This window comes from Cydia splendana, chromosome Z (genome assembly GCF_910591565.1).
Source record: "Cydia splendana chromosome Z, ilCydSple1.2, whole genome shotgun sequence".
Lineage (NCBI taxonomy): Eukaryota > Metazoa > Arthropoda > Insecta > Lepidoptera > Tortricidae > Cydia > Cydia splendana.
Genome location: NC_085987.1, coordinates 4,155,161 through 4,181,267, shown reverse-complemented (window position 1 = coordinate 4,181,267; position 26,107 = coordinate 4,155,161). Strand labels below are relative to the sequence as shown.

General features: G+C 38.6%; 2 protein-coding genes across 2 annotated transcripts in view; one reads left to right on the top strand and one right to left on the bottom strand.

Annotated features, from left to right (window-relative positions):
• LOC134804291 (uncharacterized) overlaps positions 1–26,107 on the bottom strand; it is a 286,114-nt gene that overhangs the window by 79,232 nt on the left and 180,775 nt on the right. The gene's annotated exons all lie outside the window — the stretch shown is intronic.
• On the top strand, positions 19,645–20,735 carry LOC134805167 (vacuolar protein sorting-associated protein 16 homolog). The gene is made up of 3 exons (XM_063778466.1): positions 19,645–19,846; positions 20,142–20,288; positions 20,637–20,735. The coding sequence occupies exons 1-3, from the start codon at positions 19,676–19,678 to the stop codon at positions 20,688–20,690; spliced, it is 372 nt and encodes a 123-aa protein (XP_063634536.1). The 5' UTR covers positions 19,645–19,675; the 3' UTR covers positions 20,691–20,735.

Sequence of the window (26,107 nt, the reverse complement as noted above, 5' to 3'; positions counted from 1 at the left end):
AAGCTTTATACATATGTATATAATAATTTTCCTATATAAACGACTAACAGATCCAGGAATATATACTTATTACTGGATATACATTATTATATTTATTATACATAATATACATTATAGCGTTTTGAGGAATTAATTCCCAGCAAGCTGGAAATCGTTTTAATACCTTCAATTGGTCTTAAATGCTTTGTAATCCGGGTTAGCGCAATCCCAGGAGGGTTGGGCCCGGCTTGCTGCTTGCTGGGAATTAATTCTTGGAAAATATCTACTTTGATTGGCCTAACTATTATATACTCGTAGCTTTACTATAGCATAGAGAAAAAAATACACTTCATATGTCAGTTTTACTACCAAAACGACTATTATTTTCGCAGGGGACATCTAGCATCGAGTAGCGGAATTATGAGTACCGACAATAGATGTTGCGACGGCCGAAAATTCTAATGCTCAACAATTTTCAGCTAATATTATAACCGGATTAACCGGAACTCTATTTTCACCTCCTTCTAATATTAGTTTGTAAATTGTTGGTCAATACAATGTTCGTGAGTCGCGACATCTTGTATCAAGTAATAGCGGTACTGATAATTCCGCTACTCGATGCTAGCTGTCAACTACGAGAATAATAGTCGTATGGTACTAAAACTGATGTATGGAGTTAGCACTATGCTTACTATATTTCTCTATAACTATAGACAGTGCAAGTTCTATTGCAGTGGTCCAGTAGATCCTAGTAAAGTGAAGCGTGGGTTACCATCTGCTTTTGTGACCCACGTGGGCGCAGGGCTGCTACAATCATAACTAGTGTTGGTAGAAACTCGAGTCTTTTGAGTCTAAATTTTAAGAATACTTACGTTTTTACAAGACTCAACGTTTTAAAACTTCTAAGTCCTTCAAGCCTCCGAATTAGGACTAAGTACTTACGTCAATAATTTTGTAGGTTATTTAGGAAACGTCCTTATTGCAGTTGAACCATAAGGACCCTACTCTGATGGAAAGCCACATATTAATAAGAATTCTAACTAGGTACAGTCGCCATCAGATATATCGGAGCGGTCGAGGTGCTCAAAAATATCTGAAGAAGCACTCTAACACCTTGACAATAGGGGCGTGTTCAGATATTTGTGAGCGCCCTAGCCGCTCTGATATATCTGATGGCGTCTGTACCTGCCTATAGTCTAAACAAAACCTTCCCTCAAATGGCTTCTTAAGCCAGTTGATGGTAGATGAAAACATTACATGATCAAATAATGTAGGTTAAAGTCAGGTCGTTCAGTGACAGATGCCGGAGGTTTTGTATTTGGTTGGTTAGTCAATAAATGTTATAACTACCCGAAAATGTACAAATTATTTGTTTACTTTTATTTAAGTACCTATAGATACAGAGTATAAATTGATCACGAAGCACAGAAACTTTAATGACTTTCTTGATTGTTTTTCTTCTTATTTATAAGTATTTTGCCGAAGAGTTACCTACAATCACTATTGTATAACGTTAATCAATAGATCATTATAAATCGATAACCCTGTATAGATTAAAAATAGTACAATAACCACCCACAACTAGAAATGCAATCGCATCCTACATTAACGTTTATCTATTGTTTTATAACAATCGCTCTTTAAGCCGTAAGGCCACGTCTTGCCATCAGCTTGTGATGTAATAAACTAGCGACCCGCCCCGGCTTCGCACGGGTTACACAAAACATTAACGAATTATTCACCTAAACATTCCTCAAGAATCACTCTATTTTTAGGTGAAAACTGCGTGAAAATCCGTTCAGTAGTTTCCGAATTTATAGCGAACATACATACACGCAAAGAGACAGACGCGGCGGGGGACTTTATTTTATAAGGTGTAGTGATGAACACCACTTATTTGCGGACTAGCTTCTGCCCGAGACTTGCGTAAAATGATGATGATTATAATTGATTAAACCTATCCTATGTCCTTCCTCGGGCCTCAAACTATCTCCATACCAAATTTCTTCAAAATCGGACAATATTAAAATATTAGAACTATTAGAAGGTATTTAAGGCCAAAGTGAATGTGTTATAAATACACCCAAGTGCATTCAAAAGGTCACTTTGTACATCATTGCATGCATTCTTTATTTATACATACCTAATATGTATATAAGTAAAAGTAATCACTCCAGAGTTTTGAAGTCGGCTTAATTTTTAGTGTAGGTAGCCTGTTGCACCCGGGCCCGAAAACATATATACACTAGCCAAATTCATTCGTTTAATTCGGATACATACAATTATACCTTCAGACTGCTAAAATCAAAACCTGTGCCGCGACGAAGTAAAAACATAAAGTTACACTGTAGGGAAATGTACATTATTTTTCACAAAATGTTCGATTGTTTGTTTAAGCCCTAATATAATAAATAATAACGGTTCGATTGCCCAATTCTCTAAGTACCTACTCAATCATCTTTTTTACCAATCCATCGTTTGTCCGTAAATGACATAGGTACTATGTTTGACGAATAGGACCAATCGAACTGAAATTTTAGTATGTGGCATTCTTTATTTTTTCGTGTCGAGGTTCCTTAGGGTGGTATTCCATCTATCCAATATCTTGGTCCAATGTCATGGCGTCTCACTCTCTCAGTAAGCAAAATGTGAGACAAAATACACATCGGTGAAAGAAACTTGACAGGTGGAATACCACCCTTAGATATACCTTGAAACAAGGTTAAAGCAGATAGCGATTCCGCTCTCCGCTCCGCTGATAGAGGAGCGTGTCTCATCGGTCACGGATCTTTAAAGATGTCATTAATGTCATTATCATTAGTTAGTTTTTTACGACGCCGGCGCATGTAGTTTAGATTGAGTATATAAATGAATCTAATCAACCTGAATTAGAACGATTCAATTTTGAGATTATAATTTTGAAATAATATCAGGTATAAAAAAAATTGATCCAAAATAATTTATCTATACTTATTGTTTTTTCCTAATTTTCATTTTCTTATTATATTGCACATAACTGTACGATATAAACTATATAAAGTAATAAGAAGTTACATACATGTGAAGACAAAAAAGTCGTTTTGCAAAAAATATGAGTCTACTTCTGTCAACAAACATTTTAAAACACAACATTCGGTTCCAAAATGAGAAAACGAAACGTATGTTAAAATTAGAACATTAAGAGAATGCTGCTCCACCGTTTTATGAATATGAAACTCGTACACGATGCAGTATTATGATATTCAACACGAGTTTTAAGCTTAGCTTACCTTTGTTCGAAAGTAATATACAGTGCCACGGATTGAGTAATGTGTATTAAAGCAGAGACGTAATCCAGATAAAGGACTGTGCGTCAAAATGGTCCAAAAACCAACAGAGTTGAGAATTAGGTCATTAGATAGGTATTTCTCTGTACTTCATTTCGTTCTATGGGCACCAAGCGGAATTCCATTGCAGAACTGAGATATTAGTATTTTAGTCAAAATGCCGTCACCCTTATTATATGGTAAACCAGAACTTTGGGAGTATTGTCAAGAGGGCGCTCGTTTTGAATTTTATATAGCAACAATTTGTATAGTGGGGACAATGGAAATTGGCAGATGATTTTTGTTTTATTCCGACAACTTTAATAAGTGCGAAGTTTGATGTTTGGATATTTCTTCGGTTTTTACGCTATAAAAGTCGTGAATTTTACGACGTATGACACATAAATCAAAATCATCCAAATCTATTTTTTTTTTGTTTTCTTTTTTTTAGGTTTGGTCGTTTAATTCCGCCCTTACGCCCTTCGCTAGCAATCCGTGATACCGATGCATGCGATACACCTAATACACAAATCAAATTATTACAAGACATCAACCAAATCGTGACGACCTGACTATAGTGACATTTGTCCATAAGTTTGAAACTTACCCGTCAATTCAGGTGGTAATTTCGTTATGTTTTCTAATGGAAGAAATTTCTCTCCCGCACGTTATTTTTCCAATAAATAACTATATACACTATTTACAACTTTTTCTCTGTAAAATCTAAAACTTTCGGCATGATTATTGCAGTCTAATAATAATTCACACGAAACTAGACAAAGCAATGTTTACATTGTCAATATTGACAACTATCATAGAGGGTAGATGTTGTCTATTATTAAAATTGTTGCCATTGCTAGAAATTAGTACCATCAAATTTCCGTAACATGGCGCACCCTCAATAGATCCTGGTTCACCTATACCTAGATTTTTTTATAATCTTAATTCAACTGATTTTGATAGAATCAATGTTTAAAGGTAATATAATAAAAAAAATGCTTACGCCGATATAATTAGTGTTAATTTTGCTATAGAAAGATAATTTTCGCTTCACGTTTAAACAAATTATATGGCCCTAAAAGTAGCGCCCTTGTAAGTATAAGGAAGGTACAGCATATTTACCAATTACCCAAATTTTAATAAAATACGTATAAAAAGGATGCGTTTAATAAATAGTAGCATATCTGTTCTAAATTTATATAATCTGTGGCATTAGCAGAGAATATTTGTTTCCACCCCTGGGAGTTTTCATATCATAAAACGGAGGTAAAAAAAAATACAAACTAGAGCTGGAATCACTGCAAAATGTACAAACGACTTTTGTTTTCAATATAAGGTAATGTGGAGTTCAGGAAATATTATGTCTTTATTTTGTCTTTTGGGGTCATCCATTAATTACGTCACACGAATTTCAAGGTTTTTTGACCCCTCCCCCCCTCCATGTCACACTTGGTCACATTTGGCAAACCCCCCCCTGGTGTGACGTCACATTTTTTCAACGAAATCGGCAAATCGAATTAAGTATTATTAATTTTTTGTCAAAATATTAGTAAATCTATAACCCAAAACTGATTATGAAAAAAAATTAAACTAATAAAAACGATTATTGTTCCAAAAACTTGTTTTTGAACTGTACAGTAAATAAAATGATTAAAATAAAATTTTGGTTACTGATGAAGTTAAAGTGACGTCACAAAGTTTGTCACTCCCCTCTCCCCCTTGTCACAACATGTCACATTTTCTTGACCCCCCCCCCCCTTAAACGTGTGATGTAATTAATGGATGACCCCTTTCTGTTACGAAAGTTTATAACATTAGTAAAACAAACATCGACAATTAGCGATTAGCGAACCCGTCGGACGCTCAGAGCTTTCAGCCCTACGCGGAGCCCGGCCTCCGGTCTTCGCATTTGGACACATTTAATCTTCCTATCCAAGCTACTTTGCATAGTTGCAGACATATAAGCCACCGCGCCATAACACTTCCAGTTACATCTGGTGTTTAATCTGACCCATTCGGGTTTTTTCTTTTTAACGTGCATGAAAACCGAAACTTGATAAATAATTAAATATGTATGCAGTGATGTATCTATATGTCTGTAATCTGTAGCACATCCTGCATAAAAATGGCACCAATATCGGGCCCACATTGCCCATTGCCAATATCAATAACGACCAATATCTACAACCTTTCGGGCCCACAAAAGGATCGCCTTACCCTCCATCGTACTTATGAAGTTATAGACACTTTTACCCTATTGTTGCGTTCATACACTGAGAAAAATTTGCTACTTATGAAGCAAAAAATTGTAAGTAGCTTGCAATTTGCTACTTACTACGGGTGCAGCATACTTAATACAGCTGCCGCATACTGCTTAATGGTGCAAGCTACTTACGCGTTTAGGAGATACACAATGTTGCGTACGGGCATTGGAATTTTGTACGTATAATGTCAGCGCCTACGTAATAAGTATGTTATACCCGTACAATACGTAGTTGTTTAAGGAACTTGAATGTAAGTAGCTGCCACCATTACCCATACATATCCGGGTACATTATCCAGTTCAACCTCCTACTTATAAGTAGCTTATACCTTTACATTAAGTAGTTTTCAACAGAACATGAACATAAGTAGAAAACATCTTTATTCATACATGTGTTGGTTATCATATAGAGTTGTTTAAACGTACACCTCCTACTTATTTAAAGGCTTTACTTACACGATATCCGTATCTTTACGAATACGTAGGCGAGTTACGAGAGTTGTAATACAAATACGACCTACTATACAGTCCCATGATGAGTAAATATGCCGATTCATTATACGTGTGCGGTCTACTGTTATACATGTAGCAGCTACGTATCTTACGTAGCCCATGCCAGTACGTAAGGACCCAGTCACCTGACGCTAGCACGCAAGCTACGTAAAATACGTAGACAGTCCCATGATGAGTAAATATGCCGATTCATTATACGTGTGCGGTCTACTGTTATACATGTAGCAGCTACGTATCTTACGTAGCCCATGCCAGTACATAAGGACCCAGTCACCTGACGCTAGCACGCAAGCTACGTAAAATACGTAGACAGTGCCATGATGAGTAAATATACCGATTCATTATACGTGTGCGGTCTACTGTTATACATGTAGCAGCTACGTATCTTACTTACCCCATGCCAGTACGTAAGGACCCAGTCACCTGATGCTAGCACGCAAGCTACGTAAACTACGTAGACAGTGCCATGATCAGTAAATATGCATATTCATTATACGTGTGCGGTCTACTGTTATATATGTAGCAGCTACGGGTCTTACGTAGCCCATGCCAGTACGTAAGGACCCAGTCACCTGACGCTAGCACGCAATCTACGTAAAATACGTAGACAGTGCCATGATGAGTAAATATACCGATTCATTATACGTGTGCAGTCTACTGTTATACATGTAGCAGCTACGTATCTTACGTAGCCCATGCCAGTACGTAAGGACCCAGTCACCTGATTCTAGCACGCAAGCTACGTAAAATACGTAGACAGTACCATGATGACTAAATATGCATATTCATTACACGTGTGCGGTCTACTGTTATACATGTAGCAGCTACGTATGTTACGTAGCCCATGCCATTACGTAAGGACCCAGTCACCGGATGCTAGCACGCAAGCTACGTAATATACGTAGACAGAGCCATGATGAGTACATATGCCGATTCATTATACGTGTGCGGTCTACGTGTCTTACGTAGCCCATGCCAGTACGTAAAAACCCAGTCACCTGATGCTAGCATGCAAGCTACGTAAAATACGTAGACAGTGCCATGATGAGTAAATATACCGATTCATTATACGTGTGCAGTCTACTGTTATACATGTAGCAGCTACTTATCTTACGTAGCTCATGCCAGTACGTAAGGACCCAGTCACCTGATGCAAGCACGCAAGCTACGTAAAATATGTAGACAGTGCCATGATGAGTAAATATGCCGATTCATTATACGTGTGCGGTCTACTGTTAAACATGTAGCAGCTACGTGTCTTACGTAGCCCATGCCAGTACGTAAGGACCCAGTCACCTGATGCTAGCACGCAAGCTACGTAAAATACGTAGACAGTGCCATGATGAGTAAATATACCGATTCATTATACGTGTGCAGTCTACTGTTATACATGTAGCAGCTACGTATCTTACGTAGCCCATGCCAGTACGTAAGGACCCAGTCACCTGATGCTAGCACGCAAGCTACGTAAAATACGTAGACAGTGCCATGATGATTAAATATGCATATTCATTACACGTGTGCGGTCTACTGTTATACATGTAGCAGCTACGTATGTTACGTAGCCCATGCCATTACGTAAGGACCCAGTCACCGGATGCTAGCACGCAAGCTACGTAATATACGTAGACAGAGCCATGATTAGTAAATATGCATATTCATTATACGTGTGCAGTCTACTGTTATACATGTAGCAGCTACTTATCTTACGTAGCTCATGCCAGTACGTAATGACCCAGTCACCTGATGCAAGCACGCAAGCTACGTAAAATACGTAGACAGTGCCATGATGAGTAAATATGCCGATTCGTTATACGTGTGAGGTCTACTGTCATACATGTAGCAGCTACGTATCTTACGTAGCCCATACCAGTACGTAAGGACCCAGCCACCTGACGCTAGCACGCAAGCTACGTAAAATATGTAGACAGTGCCGTGATTAGTAAATATGCATATTCATTATACGTGTGCAGTCTACTGTTATACATGTAGCAGCTACTTATCTTACGTAGCTCATGCCAGTACGTAAGGACCCAGTCACCTGATGCTATCACGCAAGCTACGTTTAATACGTAGACAGTGCCATTATGAGTAAATGTGCATATTCATTGTACGTCTGCGGTCTACTATTATACATGTAGCAGCTACGTATGTTACGTAGCCCATGCCAGTACGTAAGGACCCAGTCACCTGATGCTAGCACGCAAGCTACGTAAAATACGTAGACAGTGCCATGATGAGTGAATATGCCGATTCATTATACGTGTGCGGTCTACTGTTATACATGTAGCAGCTACGTATGTTACGTAGCCCATGCCAGTACGTAAGGACCCAGTCACCTGATGCTAGCACGCAAGCTACGTAAAATACGTAGACAGTGCCATGATGAGTGAATATGCCGATTCATTATACGTGTGCGGTCTACTGTCATACATGTAGCAGCTACGTATCTTACGTAGCCCATACCAGTACGTAAGGACCCAGCCACCTGACGCTAGCACGCAAGCTACGTAAAATACGTAGACAGTGCTATGATGAGTGAATATGACGATTCATTATACGTGTGCGATCTACTGTTATACATGTAGCAGCTACGTATCTTACGTAGCCCATACCAGTACATAAGGACCCAGCCACCTGACGCTAGCACGCAAGCTACGTAAAATACGTAGACAGTGCTATGATGAGTGAATATGACGATTCATTATACGTGTGCGATCTACTGTTATACATGTAGCAGCTACCTATCTTACGTAGCCCATGCTAGTACGTAAGGACCCAGTCACCTGATGCTAGCACGCAAGCTACGTAAAATACGTAAACAGTGCCATGATGAGTAAATATGCATATTCATTATACGTGTGCGGTCTACTGTTATACGTGTAGCAGGTACGTATGTTACGTAGTCCATGCCAGTACGTAAGGACCCAGTCACCTGATGCTAGCATGCAAGCTACGTAAAATACGTAGACAGTGCTATGATGAGTGAATATGACGATTCATTATACGTGTGCGGTCTACTGTTATACATGTAGCAGCTACCTATCTTACGTAGCCCATGCCAGTACATAAGGACCCCGTCACCTGACGCTAGCACGCAAGCTACGTAAAATACGTAGACAGTGCCATGATGAGTAAATATACCGATTCATTATACGTGTGCGGTCTACTGTTATACGTGTAGCAGCTACGTATGTTACGTAGCCCATGCCAGTACGTAAGGACCCAGTCACCTGATGCTAGCACGCAAGCTACGTAAAATATGTAGACAGTGCCATGATGAGTGAATATGCCGATTCATTATACGTGTGCGGTCTACTGTTATACATGTAGCAGCTACCTATCTTACATAGCCCATGCCAGTACGTAAGGACCTAGACACCAGACGCCAGCACGCAAGTTACGTAAAATACGTAGACAGTGACATGATGAGTAAATATACCGATTCATTATAAGTGTGCGGTCTACTGTTATACATGTAGCAGCTACGTATGTTACGTAGCCCATGCCAGTACGTAAGGACCCAGTCACCTGATCCTAGCACGCAAGCTACGTAAAATACGTAGACAGTGCCATGATGAGTATATATGCATATTCATTATACGTGTGCAGTCTACTGTTATACATGTAGCAGCTACTTATCTTACGTAGCTCATGCCAGTACGTAAGGACCCAGTCACCTGATGCTATCACGCAAGCTACGTTTAATACGTAGACAGTGCCATTATGAGTAAATGTGCATATTCATTGTACGTCTGCGGTCTACTATTATACATGTAGCAGCTACGTATGTTACGTAGCCCATGCCAGTACGTAAGGACCCAGTCACCTGATGCTAGCACGCAAGCTACGTAAAATACGTAGACAGTGCCATGATGAGTGAATATGCCGATTCATTATACGTGTGCGGTCTACTGTTATACATGTAGCAGCTACGTATGTTACGTAGCCCATGCCAGTACGTAAGGACCCAGTCACCTGATGCTAGCACGCAAGCTACGTAAAATACGTAGACAGTGCCATGATGAGTGAATATGCCGATTCATTATACGTGTGCGGTCTACTGTCATACATGTAGCAGCTACGTATCTTACGTAGCCCATACCAGTACGTAAGGACCCAGCCACCTGACGCTAGCACGCAAGCTACGTAAAATACGTAGACAGTGCTATGATGAGTGAATATGACGATTCATTATACGTGTGCGATCTACTGTTATACATGTAGCAGCTACGTATCTTACGTAGCCCATACCAGTACGTAAGGACCCAGCCACCTGACGCTAGCACGCAAGCTACGTAAAATACGTAGACAGTGCTATGATGAGTGAATATGACGATTCATTATACGTGTGCGATCTACTGTTATACATGTAGCAGCTACCTATCTTACGTAGCCCATGCTAGTACGTAAGGACCCAGTCACCTGATGCTAGCACGCAAGCTACGTAAAATACGTAAACAGTGCCATGATGAGTAAATATGCATATTCATTATACGTGTGCGGTCTACTGTTATACGTGTAGCAGGTACGTATGTTACGTAGCCCATGCCAGTACGTAAGGACCCAGTCACCTGATGCTAGCATGCAAGCTACGTAAAATACGTAGACAGTGCTATGATGAGTGAATATGACGATTCATTATACGTGTGCGGTCTACTGTTATACATGTAGCAGCTACCTATCTTACGTAGCCCATGCCAGTACATAAGGACCCCGTCACCTGACGCTAGCACGCAAGCTACGTAAAATACGTAGACAGTGCCATGATGAGTAAATATACCGATTCATTATACGTGTGCGGTCTACTGTTATACGTGTAGCAGCTACGTATGTTACGTAGCCCATGCCAGTACGTAAGGACCCAGTCACCTGATGCTAGCACGCAAGCTACGTAAAATATGTAGACAGTGCCATGATGAGTGAATATGCCGATTCATTATACGTGTGCGGTCTACTGTTATACATGTAGCAGCTACCTATCTTACGTAGCCCATGCCAGTACGTAAGGACCTAGACACCAGACGCCAGCACGCAAGTTACGTAAAATACGTAGACAGTGACATGATGAGTAAATATACCGATTCATTATAAGTGTGCGGTCTACTGTTATACATGTAGCAGCTACGTATGTTACGTAGCCCATGCCAGTACGTAAGGACCCAGTCACCTGATCCTAGCACGCAAGCTACGTAAAATACGTAGACAGTGCCATGATGAGTATATATGCATATTCATTATACGTGTGCAGTCTACTGTTATACATGTAGCAGCTACTTATCTTACGTAGCTCATGCCAGTACGTAAGGACCCAGTTACCTGATGCTAGCACGCAAGCTACGTATAATACGTAGACAGTGCCATGATTAGTAAATATGCATATTCATTATACGTCTGCGGTCTACTGTTATACATGTAGCAGCTACGTCTCTTACGTAGCCCATACTAGCACGTAAGGAGCCAGTCACCTGATGCTAGTACGCAAGCTACGTAAAATACTTAGACAGTGCCATGTTGAGTAAATGGGTATCGTCTTGGGTCGTCCCATTAGGTTTTTGCCAAGTTCTTAAATTAGTCCTATTCTGCTTTCGTCACCCATTCTACATTCGTCACTTTTGTCGGTGGGCTTTCTCATCTTTGGTCATATTTGCTGTTTGCCTTTTTCTTATTCCGACCCATTCCGGTATTCTTCATTATCTTGTTTGGGCATGTTCGATTTTAGTCTATCTCGTATTCAGTCTCATTCATTATTCGTCATTTTTCTTCGACACGTTCGATATTGGTCCCATTCGGTTATTGACAAGTTCTTAATTTGTCTTATTCTGTATTCTGTCATATTCTTCATTCGTCACTTTCGCTGGTAGTCTTTGTCATCTTTAGCCATATTTGTTGATTGTCTTTTTCCCAGTGTGGTTATCAATTTCATCATCCCTTCCCTCCCGTGAGCGTCATAGAAGTCGCCCTGAAGAAGGTTGACAGCAGTTACCAAAGCTTTAATCAGTCTGAAACTATCTAAGTAGCCATACTACTGTGCCCTGGTCTAAGACCAGGCACGGCACGACGTAGTAAGCCCCGTGTCCCCGTTTTGGATTAATCTCCCCTACATGTGTATTGTTTAGGATACATTTAATTAATATTTAAGTATAAGGATTATTGTTTATGGAATCAAAACAAAAAACAAGACAAATAGTAAATGGGACGAATATCGAACGGGACGAATATTTAACGTGACAAATAGAGAATGTGTCCAAATTTCAAAAGATCCTAAATAATAAAAATACGAAATTAGAATAAGACCAAAGACGATATTACGAATAACGAATGAGACTAAAAAAAGAAATTGACTAACATCGAACATGCCCAAAGAAGATGATGACGAATACCGGAATAAGCCGAAATAAGAAAAAGGCAAACAACCAAGTATAACCCAATATGAAAAAGACCACCGATGAACTTGACGAATGTAGAATGGGTGACGAAAGCAGAATGGGACTAATTTAAGAACTTGACAAAAAACTAATGGGACGACCCAAGAGTATACCAGTAAATGGGTCATTCCACCGTTTCGGGTGTTACACTTGAACTCATAAAATAAGGTTTTATTCGATATAGTAACAGGAACTAGGAGGTTAAACTATTAATTCATCTACTACTTTGATAATATTTTCTTTTCCTGAACACACATAATTTAAAGTATAAGAGTAATAACGAGAGACTCACTAAAAAGTAGCTGTTTCGGGTGTTACGCGAATTGGCCTATAGCTTCTGACCATCAGTACCAAAATGCATAAATTAGCGAATTTTCTCAAGTAACCTCCAGCGGAAAGCGCCGAAATTCTAAAACGTAACAAATATAAGAGCCTCGGTAGAGAGTACCATTTTGTACCATTTGGTGTTGAAACTCTAGGTCCATGGGGTCCCAGCGCGCATAAGTTGTTCGCAGAAATCGCGAAGCGTCTGGTTGACGTAACTGGTGACCGAAGAGCTGGCGGCTACCTCGCACAACGTATCAGCATTGCGATACAGCGAGGAAATGCCGCCAGCATCCTTGGTACAATGCCTCAAGGGCCTATTTTAGATTTAAGCTAGTTATTAATTTCGTTAAGTAGTACCACTGTATATATATTGTATGTAAATAAATGTTTTGAACATACCTCCAGTTTTATTTATGTCAAGTAATATAGTCCTTATAGTCTACTGAAACACTAAAGTAACACTTAGTATCACTTTTTATTTAATTTTAATAAAATAAATTACCTGTTTCGGGTGTTACTCATGGTTCGTTTCGGGTGTTACGAGTACGAATCTAAGACAGATTTATACGAAATCAGGGCTCATTTTATTGAAAATATTGTCTTTTTAATAAATTCGATTAAAAACATAAGTATTAAATGCTGAATTATTATAAAATACATTAGTCTTAACAATAAAAACTGTTTCTCGTAGATATCATAATTATTTTTCTTTCAATGCGAATATTTCCGGAAATATTCCCTTAATCAAAAAATGGTTGATGGTGACACCTATTCATTTTGAAAAATCTATCCAACGACACCCCACATCACAGGATTAAAGGCGAAAATAAATAAAAAATATGTTGTACAGGAGCTACCCTAAAAAAAATTTTTTTTTGTAATTTTTGTGTTACTACTTTGTCGCCATGATTGATTTATGTATCCATGCCCAATTTCAGCTTTCTAGCACTAACCACCACGGAGAAAAGCCGGGGACAGACAGGCGGACGTTTCGGGTGCTACACAACTTCAAACTTTAAAACATACGATTAAAGCAGACGCTAAAACAATAATTACTACACATTTGAATAGATTCACATCATAGCCTTTCTTTGGCAAAACATGTTTGGCTTTAGTTAATTACGGGGAAAGTTACACATATTTTTGTCTCTTTTTCGTTTCGGGTGTTACTTTGAGACCACAGTCTAGAATACTCTTCTAAAAACCGATTAATCCATGCTTTTGATGCTAGCACGCAAGCTACGTAAAATACGTAGACAGTGCCATGATGAGTAAATATGCATATTCATTATACGTGTGCGGTCTACTGTTATACATGTAACAGCTACGTATCTTACGTAGCCCATGCCAGTACGTAAGGACCAGTCACCTGACGCTAACACGCAAGCTACGTATAATACGTAGACAGTGCCATGATGAGTAAATATGCCGATTCATTATACGTGTGCGGTCTACTGTTATACATGTAGCAGCTACGTATCTTACGTAGCCCATGCCAGTACGTAAGAACCCAGTCACCTGATGCTAGCACGCAAGCTACGTAAAATACGTAGGCAGTGCCATGATGAGTAAATATGCATATTCGTTATACGTGTGCGGTCTACTGTTATACATGTAGCAGCTACGTATCTTACGTAGCCCACGCCAGTACGTAAGGACCAGTCACCTGACGCTAACACGCAAGCTACGTATAATACGTAGACAGCGCCATAATGAGTAAATATGCCGATTCATTATACGTGTGCGGTCTACTGTTATACATGTAGCAGCTACGTATGTTACGTAGCCCATGCCAGTACGTAAGGACCCAGTCACCTGACGCTAGCACGCAAGCTATACCCCCAAATATATACCCCAGGGGAGAATCTCTGCATAGACGAATCTTTAATTTTGTCTAGAGGCCGGAGTGGCATTCGCCAATATATTAAAGGTAAACGCCACAAATATGGCATCAAAATGTATGTGTTAGCCACTCCTGGTGGCCTTGTCCTCCAATCTCATATGTACAGAGGGAAAAATGATATTGAAATTGGAGGGCAAGGCCATACAGGCAAGGTAGTGGCTAAACTTCTCCAGTCATATTTAGAAAAGGGCCGTCATATTTTCATGGACAATTTTTATAAGTGTCGGGCTCGCAAAAATTTTAATGGCAAAAAAAACTAATGTTACCGGAACGTTGCGATCTCGATGAAAAAATTGGGCAAAGGAGGCAGCATATATATTAGGTTCGATAAGAATGGGATTTGTGTTTGCAAGTGGAAAGACTTAAATTCTATGTTTTTATCACTACAAAATCCTGCCTTTTTTGGTTGTGACGCCTGTGACTATATTTTTTGTCATTCGTGTACTTTAATAATGAAAATATACCAAATTTACTTCCTTTAAGGTAAAGGGCCCCTGTTTTGGCAGGTTAAGGCTCTTGAGAGTTTGTATATTTTTTTTAAATATTACTAAGCATATACCTTGAAAGCTTTTGAGTAAGTTATATTAGTTCTTTGTTTCGAATTTTTTCGTGAACCTCTTATTTGGCTCCCATTTCGTGATACAAATTTAGGTCAGCTCCTAAGTTCGTGAATTCGTGTCCCCTGTTTCGGAATAAAGTTTTCTTAGAGTAATTGGTGATAATTTGCTGATAATCATTTTAAATATTTAACGGTCTTACCTACTTACGAGTAATTGTAAGGTCAAATTAAAAGTAATATTTAAAATTAATGTTAAATTGAGAGCTAGCTAAAAGTTTTTTGTACTCGTCGACTTTAATGGTTGAATTAAGACTTTGTAAACCATATGGGTACTTTAATACTTGATTATAAGCCGAACTATATAAATTAAAAATATATAATAATAATAATTAAACTGAAACCGGTTCACGGGTATCTATTGATGTACCCGTGAATGGGTTCCAGCAGGCGTTCTATATGAAATCAAATTTCTCCAAACGGCCTCTACGTGTTGGATCCATATCCCCACGCACGCCTTTGTAAATGACCGGGCTCGAAAGACCCGAGAGTTTTAAAACGGAGATACAAATAATAATTATTTACAAAAAAAATGTACTATCTTATACGTTAAATATAAACATAGACAAAAATAAATCAAATAAATTGAATTATAAATAAAATTGTGCTAGTAGTTAATATGAGAATATACGTGGAATATACCTTAAAATTTTTAACTCGGGTCACATTCAAACTCGTTTTATGAGAATTCTAGTGAAAAAAACGTATACCGAATTTCGCTCAAACGAAACTTGATGAAATACATTAATTGTTTTCTAATTTATTTTTTTAATTTTATTCGATGTTATATTTAAAAACAAGCACTCATAATGTATCTAGAAAAACCTTGATTCGTTAGTGGCACGAAATAGGAGACACACGAAAAATAAAATGACCGCTATTTCGTGAGTCGATTTATTTTCAATTTTAAGGTAATTCTATGCATATATTCAGTCTTTTTTCTTATCAAATCAATTACTAAGGAACCCACAGAAACACTCCCAAAAACTTTTATTCGAATGGGTTTAGCTTTTCCTTCCTATAAGCTTAACAAGTGAGAGCGCGCACCTTACGCCTAAAAAAAGTGCACGCATACAACACAGCTGCTCGCGGCCGTCTGACAGTTTCGACCGTCGTATTACTCTCAGTTTAATCACTAAAATATTGGTTATTATTTTATTGAAGAGATTAAATAATACATTTTTTTTTCATATGTATAATTTGAATAAAAAATATTTGAATTCCTTATTATTTGCGCCAGAAACAAAACTAACGAAATAACGTACTAACACGAACTTGGGGCCCTTTACCTTATTTATGAAAAATTTTTATTGAATATTGTATCACGTCCAAGGTCATATTTTACTTTTACAGTATTTTGTGTGTTTTATTAAAAACGAAGACTTATACTCACATTCCCTAATACTGTACCTTTATTTTCGTAATTTTTTAATGACTTCATTGTAAATTTATCATTTTTTGTTGAAAATAACCGTAACCGATTCTAACCGATATTCGGTTATTTTTCGGGCATAACCGTAACCGAAACTGGTTATGAAGTTCGGCCGGTTATTGCATTCCCTACAGGGCAAGCTATGCTGGCGCCATCTGCTAAATACTTTGATCGGCCAACCCCATTTGTGGCGTTTTCCTTGGATATGACACCGTAGGATTGTGAACCCGTTAGTTTATAATCTAACGTAGGTTAGGTTAGGTTAGATTGTAATCTCCCTACCGTCCGTTTATAATTTAACTAGCGATATTATAAACTGACGACTGACGAGTGTTTACAATTTTACGGTGACATATAATTATATTGCCTAATCCCACTGCGACCTCTCGATAAAATCATGGATTCGTCAATCGATAAATTAATATTCTCCCAGGACTATACAATTCAGTCATTCTATGATTAAAATAACTAAACAATGAATCTAAATTGTCCTGTCCAAACCTTAACCATCTAAACATAATTAAAAATCTGTTACGCGAAATATAAAATGTACGAACTATATCTTTCTATTTTCGCACCGTGAACCACGTTCGATGTGTTGCCTCCCTGTCACACTTACGTACGAATTTACAAGTGCGACAGAGAGGCAATACGTCGAACGCGTTTTGCGATTGGTCTTGGTGTAGGTGCGTCAAGGTACGTATTTTTACGTAGCTGGCGTACTTAAATAAAGATGCGTTATTAGAAAGCGTGTCCTTGGCAAGTGTTGCCAACATAACGCATTTCATGTCAAATCTAGCGGATTAGAATAAATCGTATCCCACCCATGACTCGTGGGATTGGGGATTGGAAAGCGCTCAGGCCCGGTGTATTTGCCTTTCTTTTGCTAGAATAATACGCAAGAGCGATAGAGAGGCAAATAGACGATCGAACGATAGAAATTGTTCGCGGTAGCTTACCCCCAGGTCGAGTCAAAGGGCCTACCGAGAAACACTAAAATCGAAATTTCGTTGTCTGCCTCTCTATCACTCTTAAAGAGGCAGATAACTACATTTTTCAATTACCTATAAGTTTTAGCATTTTTTTAGCACATTTCAAAATTATCTAGCATATTTCTGGCATAATCTAGAATCTAGACATAAGTCTGGTATTTTTTCAAATTCCGAGTTGGCAACACCGTGGAAGAAAAGGGAAACCACTGATACCAGTCGCAAGAGAAAACAAACGAGCGTCGGCACGTTTTTGCTATGGCGGTGTATTAAAAATTGTTTAATTGTGAAAAGACTATCTGTGACGGTTCTGTGTCTGTGTATTAAGTGCCAGGAACCTCGGAACATTAAATTGAAGCATCAACAAGAGCGGGGGCTCTGCCCCTGACCACCTTTGGAGCCGGCTTCCATCACGAGGCGGTTAGCAACAGGTACCTACTGTGTTATTTGTTTGTGTAAGTACCTAGTTGATGATATGTAATTGCCTGAACATATATATCTATGGGTTGGTGATAGGTAATTAAATTAAAATAATAGTTGTTAACAGAATAATTATTTAATTTTGTTCTATACTAAAATCATTCATTTTCATTAAAGATGTTCGTCAAATCTATTATCCATTTATAAGTTTAAATGGTAGGCTTGTCTGGGGAAGAATGTGTCGCGGCCATTTTGACGTGAAATGTGATTTGCTAATTTGCAAATGATTAAAAACCGGCCAAATGCGAGTCGGACTCGCGCACGGAGGGTTCCGCACCATCAAAAAAAATAGAGCAAAAAGATCCCTTAAATATTTATTTTATTTTATTTTTAGTATTTGTTGTTATAGCGGCAACTGAGATACATCATTTGTGAAAATTTCAACTGTGTAGCTATCGCGGTTCATGAGATACAGCCTGGTGACAGACGGACGGACGGACGGACAGCGAAGTCTTAGTAACAGAGTCCCGTTTTTTACCCTTTGGGTACGGAACCCTAAAAAACTGACTGATTAAAGGCTTCGTCACACAGGCGCGTTTTCCGGGCGGGGCGTGAGCGTTTTATATGTAAAAGCGGATGGATAGGAATCATTCTAGATTATATCTTCATAATTTTTCATACTTAAAAACACTGAATTAATAAAATTATACTAATGCAGCAGGTGCCCAAAATATAATAAGCAGACAGGTGGTTATCTACCTTGTTTGGTTGATACTTTGCTATTAACAATTAGCATAAACATTGTCAGAAATGATTAAATTGTAAAAAGTCTCAACTGAGCTGGCATCTTTCTTGCCACCATACACTTACAATAAGTATATATTAGAAAGGGAATATACTATTAGAAAGGGAGTACTGCCATATCCTTAGCACCATCCCATAGGTGCCATTTTAGATATGAAATTTAGCTTAGAGTCTATTCGGAAAGAGAAGAATAGTGAAACATATAAAAAATAACTACAAATGTATTTTACATGACTGAAACCATTTTTAGGGTTCCGTACCCAAAGGGTAAAACGGGACCCTATTACTAAGACTTCGCTGTCCGTCCGTCCGTCCGTCCGTCCGTCCGTCCGTCCGTCCGTCTGTCACCAGGCTGTATCTCACGAACCGTGATAGCTAGACAGTTGAAATTTTCACAGATGATGTATTTCTGTTGCCGCTATAACAACAAATACTAAAAACAGAATAAAATAAAGATTTAAATGGGGCTCCCATACAACAAACGTGATTTTTGACCAAAGTTAAGCAACGTCGGGAGTGGTCAGTATTTGGATGGGTGACCGTTTTTTTTTTGCTTTTTTTTTGTTGTTTTTTTTGCTGTATGGTACGGAACCCTTCGTGCGCGAGTCCGACTCGCACTTGCCCGGTTTTTTTTTATTTTTTGTTACAATTTAAATTCTTTAAGTAATATTTTACAGGCGTTTAGAAATTTACAACATGAACTGGTCCATGGATGAGGGCCTAGACAACATGATCATCAGTGGAGCCCTGTACGGAGTGCCTATTGCTGTGGTGCGGGACCGGAAGCAGTTTGGCAGGATTGCAACCACTGCCAAACCTGTCATAACAATTTACAACTGTGTAGGGAATGTTATATCAAAGATTTTGGTAAGTAATTTATTTAATATCTAAATTCCCTTTTAAAAATATTGTTAACAGTAAGTTAAAAATGTTGTTAACCACACATTTTCAAGTGTCCTGTTAACCTTTGTATTCTTATATCCCTGATCCTTAATCCCTAAATAATATTAGAAATGCTAAAGAGGTACCTACTCTCAGTCTGTCTGTTTTCACGCTTAAACATCTGAATCAATTAGCATATTACACAAATGAAAAATGCCTTTACAAGGATTTGACCCAGGCATTGTAGTTTGAAACATACCATCATCTGTGATATTTGCAGTGGAACAGCGGAGTCCTGGTCCACATGGGCTGGTCGGACGGGGAGCAGCTGCTGTGTGTGCAGGAGAGCGGAGATGTGCTCGTTTATGACATGTTTGGCGCCTACCAGAAGACATTCAATATGGGGCAAGAAATTAGGGACACTAAGGTAGCTATCATATTCTACTTATACATAAGGATATATTTATGTGTGGGTGTGGGGTAAGTGTGGCTGGCCTTTACAACTTTAATTTGAATTAGATATTTCTATGAACAAAAAAAATTACTTAGCTAAACACACTGAATTTACCTAAATGGACTACTGTGTTTATGTAGAAATAACTATATAAAATAAAATGACTCTATTTTATTACTCTTTACTTAACTAAGAATGTACTAGAATGAATGGTACTTATATAATGCACAGTTATACTCGTATTATATGTGCCGATGCATTTTTCCTCCCCTACTCTACTATTATATTCCCTACTATATTGTTTATACTGTTTGTGAACAGGTCAGCAAAGCACAGCTGTTCCCAAATAGGACTGGCTCTAACACCAACCGCTGAGCAACATCTCCGAGCCCAAAGTCAGGCCCGTACCAGATCTGCCACGTAAGTTGTTCAATTTGTTATATTTATTAAAATAAAAAGTGTAATATAACATTTATTTTTATGTTCAACTTGTTTTTAGGGTACCCCAAAACAAAAGGAAACAACTAAACCCTTATAGGATAACTATATTGTCCGTCCGTCCGTCTGTCTGTCAACGTACAATTATCCTTATTACAATAATCCGTACTATGAATATTTTAAACATACTAGAAAGTTAAATGGTGGGGACTAGAGACAGGTTTATTCCTATACACAACTTGTTCTGTGCGTGGCTTCTCTTGTTTCTATGTATACTTGGCAGTACTGAAAGAGAATGAGCTAAGTATTTATTATTTATGACTGTGACTGTTTTAGATTCAATTTGTTTACCCCAAAATCAAGCAAACTTACTATCCGGTATCACAGAATAAATAATAGTATTATCATACAGAACGGCCACGCACCGCCCCGCCCCGACTCTCATTACCTCGCCCCGCGACATGAATTTTTATCATTTTATTTGTTATGAAATGGAATTTTGATGTTTAATTATAGTAAGTCGGTTTGCTGCTGACGACACATATTGCTGATTTTTGACAGGAAGTACCACTCGGAAAATTTTGATGTTCTGGCAAATAGTAGACCAGTCGGTCATAACCATACGATCCGAAAAAACTCTAGGGGTGTCACTACTTAACAATCGCAAAAAAAAATATTGAACTTTTAATTTTGTCCTAGTTTTCTATTTTTTATGACAATAAAAAAACATTTAAAGTGAAAAACTGTCACAATGTCACAAATAGGATGTTGATACTTAGCATAAATATTCGTCACTAGAAGAGGTAGCCATAAAAAAAACAACAGGTTGCACTCCGGGAGTGCCGACAGAAGTGAAAACTCAATGACTAGTCCAAAATGTCTGCAGCACTATGTATAATTGATCCATCCTCCTTTCTATTGAAAAACTTTAGTTACGAAATTGCTGGTCGCAGGTTGTTGGTGAGCTTGTTTAAAATTTGAAATTCAAATTTATAGCGTTAATTGTTTAAAATTCGAATAGAAATTGTAAAGTTACCTTGCAGACCTCGCATCTTAATATATTTGGTCATGATATTTTGAGTTTTATTCACCAGTACTAGAGTTCACTTTTATTAGCGATATCATCAAGATGTCGCTTTATTGAATTATGTCATTGAGTTTTTCTTTATTGATTTAAATGCCATCTAAATGAGTGGCCATCTAAACCTTACGGTCACATGATCGCCTTACGGTCACGTGATCGCCTTACGCTGTCTTGAGTTTATCATTTTTTCCCCACCTCAAAAAGTGCCCAGCGCCGCTACAGAAGTTTTCACTTCAAAAAAACAGTCTGTTTAACGCAAGGGCCGATTTACTATGGAAAGCCGACTATGGCCTTTATACGATTTTATGATCTTTTGTTACTTTTTAAAATAACCATTGCCAATTGTTTCAGATGACGACACAGAGACTGTAAGGAACGTTTGTCTTATGCTTCTGGCATATGTCAGAAACGTATCGCCGGCTCGAAAACGGAAAGGCGCAGTGGCTCTGAAGTTTTCTCGCGCGGAAATATGCGACGGATTTTTCAAACAAGTGTCATCAGAAGCACATGCCATTAGCTACATAATCGAGAAGAGAGAACAATACAAATAGAAGTGGACTATGCAGTCATTTGATATTTTACTATTTTTTGTTACTATTCGTACACTCAGTATTTTTTTGTATTTGTCTATTATTCTTTTGGAACATATGTACACCCTTAAAACATGTCTTAAATCAGAAATAATAGTAACACAATTTACAATTACAGAAGTAACAAGTGAATGTCATTATTGTTTTAGTCACTAGAGTCCTAGATCAGTCAACAGAGTGATCACTACCTGTGAGCGTCTATCAAATGGTGTTCTTATGTTGTAGAATCCCAATTGGATAAAAACCCACAGATCATTACATTCTTCGGGATAGCAAGCTCCGGTTGATTGGTATATTTTAAAGACACAGTCTATGGCAGTTACAAGTTTTTCGAAACGGTAAACAGTTTCGTTGACGACAACGTATGCAGCGTTTACATTCGAGATTAAAAAAATACCCAGTAGTTACCACTATCTTAGTTTGGTGGTAAAAGGTGGGGAAAAAAATCCCAGTAGTTACCACTGGTAACAACGTGGTGGTAACTAGTGGGAATAAGCCTTGATCTTAAGCATAGTATTAATATAGTACTTTTGTTTGTAATAGGTATTAAAATAATGGTCAACAATAATCTGTCATAAAATGTTGTAAAATAATACAGTTTCAAACTGATTAGTTTATGTTAGTTTGTTTGTAATATTTCTATTGACATAAACATTGGAAACACTCAAATGCATATTTTTTTCTAATAGCTCACTTCAATTAGCAGTCCTTTACCTAAAAAAATTGTATCGTACTTGAATAGGTTTGCTTAAATAGGTACTTAATATTTGTAAAGCTCCAAGTAATTATAAGTTAATGCGGTTTTTTACTTTATTAAATTGAAGAATCATGCAAAACTACGTTTACGTAATCTGCCATGTAATTCTCTAAGCAATGTCGTTCCAAAACTCCAATACCTCGTCGTTCCGAAATCCATACTTGCATTGATATTAAACCTAAAATTTGTTGTCAATGATGTTGATAGGAGAATATCATGGCTGGACAGGTGCGATAATGGCTCAGGATCAGTAAATAAAATGTCATCCTACGTATGTTGATAAGTTGGCCAGGTACCGTACCGTATAATATTTATTGTACTATTATCGTGTGTCCTAATAGGTCTACATAGTAGCTTTGTATAATTATAATGGTATAGGGAGTATTACTGCAATGTTCTGCCGCCAGAGTGCAGCACTAGCACAAACTGTAAACCATATAAGAGTAGCTTATAATATACTATGCCGTAAACAGTTTTTAGACCAGTTCTCACAGATTATTTGTTACGAACAAATATGACATTGATGCATCGAGGAGGTTTGTTTACTGTTTGTTCTAGTGGCGCCCCCCACGCAGTTTTGCGTAATATTGCCTATTATACTTAATACTTACACTAGATAATATTTATGCTGGTCAGTTGTCGTACTGATTTGGGTTCTAGCCTCCCGAGTCCCGCTTGTCATATTTGCAGTTTTGAATTTGGAACCTTGTAGGTACCTATTTTATTTTAATCTAAAATTCGATTTGGATTAAAGCCTTTATAAAGGCCTCAGGGACTCAGGAGGCTAGAGTCTGATGAGCGAAAAAAATGAGTTTTGACATGACGATAGTATCAACCTTCAAGTTAGTTCCTTTACCTACCACGACTCATGTTTTTTCGCACAAACTCTTAATAATTGTGTTTTACGTATGTACATACACTGTGACAGGTACTGTACTTGCTCAGGCAAAGTATATAACGGTGCGGCCTATGTATGTATGTATCGACAGGTACCGTAATTGCTCAGGCAAAGTATATAATGGTGCGGCCTACGTATACTTAAACGTATGCCTGACAGGTAACTTACTGGCTCAGATCCAGTGTATAATAGAACATCCTACGTACGTAGCGTAGATATGCCGGTGAGGTACCGTACTGATTCTTGTCCAGTATATAATGGAATATCCCACGTATGTAGTACAGTCGTCATCAGATATATCTGAGCGGCCAGCGAGCTCACAAATATCTGAACATGCCTTTATTGTCAAGGTGTTACAGTGCGTGTTCAGACATTTTTGACCACCTCGTCCGCCCCGATATATCTGATGGCGACTGTACTACGTACGTGGGATATTCCATTATATACTGGACCAGAATCAGTACGGTACCTCACCGGCATATCATCGTACGTAGGATGTTCTATTACACACTGGATCTGAGCCAGTAAGTTACCTGTCCGGCATACGTATATACGTAGACCGCACCATTATATACTTTACCTGATCAAGTACGGTACCTGTCCGGCATACGTACATATGTAGGCCGCACCATTATATACTTTACCTGAACAAGTACGGTACCTGTCCGGCATACGTACATACGTAGACCGCACCATTATATACTTTACCTGATCAAGTACGGTACCTCTCCGGCATACGTACATATGTAGGCCGCACCATTATATAGTTTACCTAAACAAGTACGGTACCTGTCCGGCATACGTACATACGTAGACCGCACCATTATATACTTTACTTGATCAAGTACGATACCTGTCCGGCATACGTACATATGTAGACCGCACCATTATATACTTTACCTGATCAAGTACGATACCTGTCCGGCATACGTACATATGTAGGCCGCACAATTATATACTTTACCTGAACAAGTACAGTACCTGTCCGGCACACGTACATACGTAGGCCGCACCGTTATATACTTTACTTGAGCAAGTACAGTACCTGTCCGGCATACGTACATACGTAGGCCGCACCATTATATACTTTACTTGATCAAGTACGGTACCTGTCCGGCATACGTAAATACGTAGGCTGCACCATTATATACTTTACCTGAACAAGTACGTTACCTGTCCGGCATACGTACATACATAGGCCGCACCGTTATATACATTACCTGAGCAAGTACAGTACCTGTCCGGCATACGTACATACGTAGGCCGCACCATTATATACTTTACCTGATCAAGTACGGTACCTGACTGGCATACGTAAATACGTAGGCTGCACGATTATATACGTTACCTGAACAAGTACGTTACCTGTCCGGCATACGTACATACATAGGCCGCACCGTTATATACTTTACCTGCGCAAGTATAGTACCTGTCCGGCATACGTACATACGTGGGCCGCACCATTATGTACTTTACCTGAGCAATTACAGTACCTGTCCGGCATACGTACATACGTAGGCCGCACCATTATATACTTCACCTGAGCAAGTACATTACCTGTCCGGCATACGTACATACGTAGGCCGCACCATTATGTACTTTACCTGAGCAACTACAGTACCTGTCCGGCATACGTATATACGTAGGCCGCACCATTATATACTTTACCTGATCAAGTACGGTACCTGTCCGCCATACGTAAATACGTAGGCTGCACCATTATATACTTTACCTGAACAAGTACGTTACCTGTCCGGCATACGTACATACGTAGGCCGCACCATTATGTACTTTACCTGAGCAACTACAGTACCTGTCCGGCATACGTATATACGTAGGCCGCACCATTATATACTTTACCTGATCAAGTACGGTACCTGTCCGGCATACGGAAATACGTAGGCTGCACCATTATATACTTTACCTGAACAAGTACGTTACCTGTCCAGCATACGTACATACATAGGCCGCACCGTTATATACTATACCTGAGCCAGTACAGTACCTGTCCGGCGTACGTACATA

What these genes read in the sequence shown, in the direction of transcription:
- LOC134805167 (XM_063778466.1), top strand. Translation starts at nt 19,676, where the DNA reads ATGAACTGGTCCATGGATGAGGGCCTAGACAACATGATCATCAGTGGA. An exon ending in ATGTTATATCAAAGATTTTG is followed by an intron (nt 19,847 to 20,141) that starts GTAAGTAATTTA and finishes TGATATTTGCAG; the next exon opens with TGGAACAGCGGAGTCCTGGT. An exon ending in AAGAAATTAGGGACACTAAG is followed by an intron (nt 20,289 to 20,636) that starts GTAGCTATCATA and finishes GTTTGTGAACAG; the next exon opens with GTCAGCAAAGCACAGCTGTT.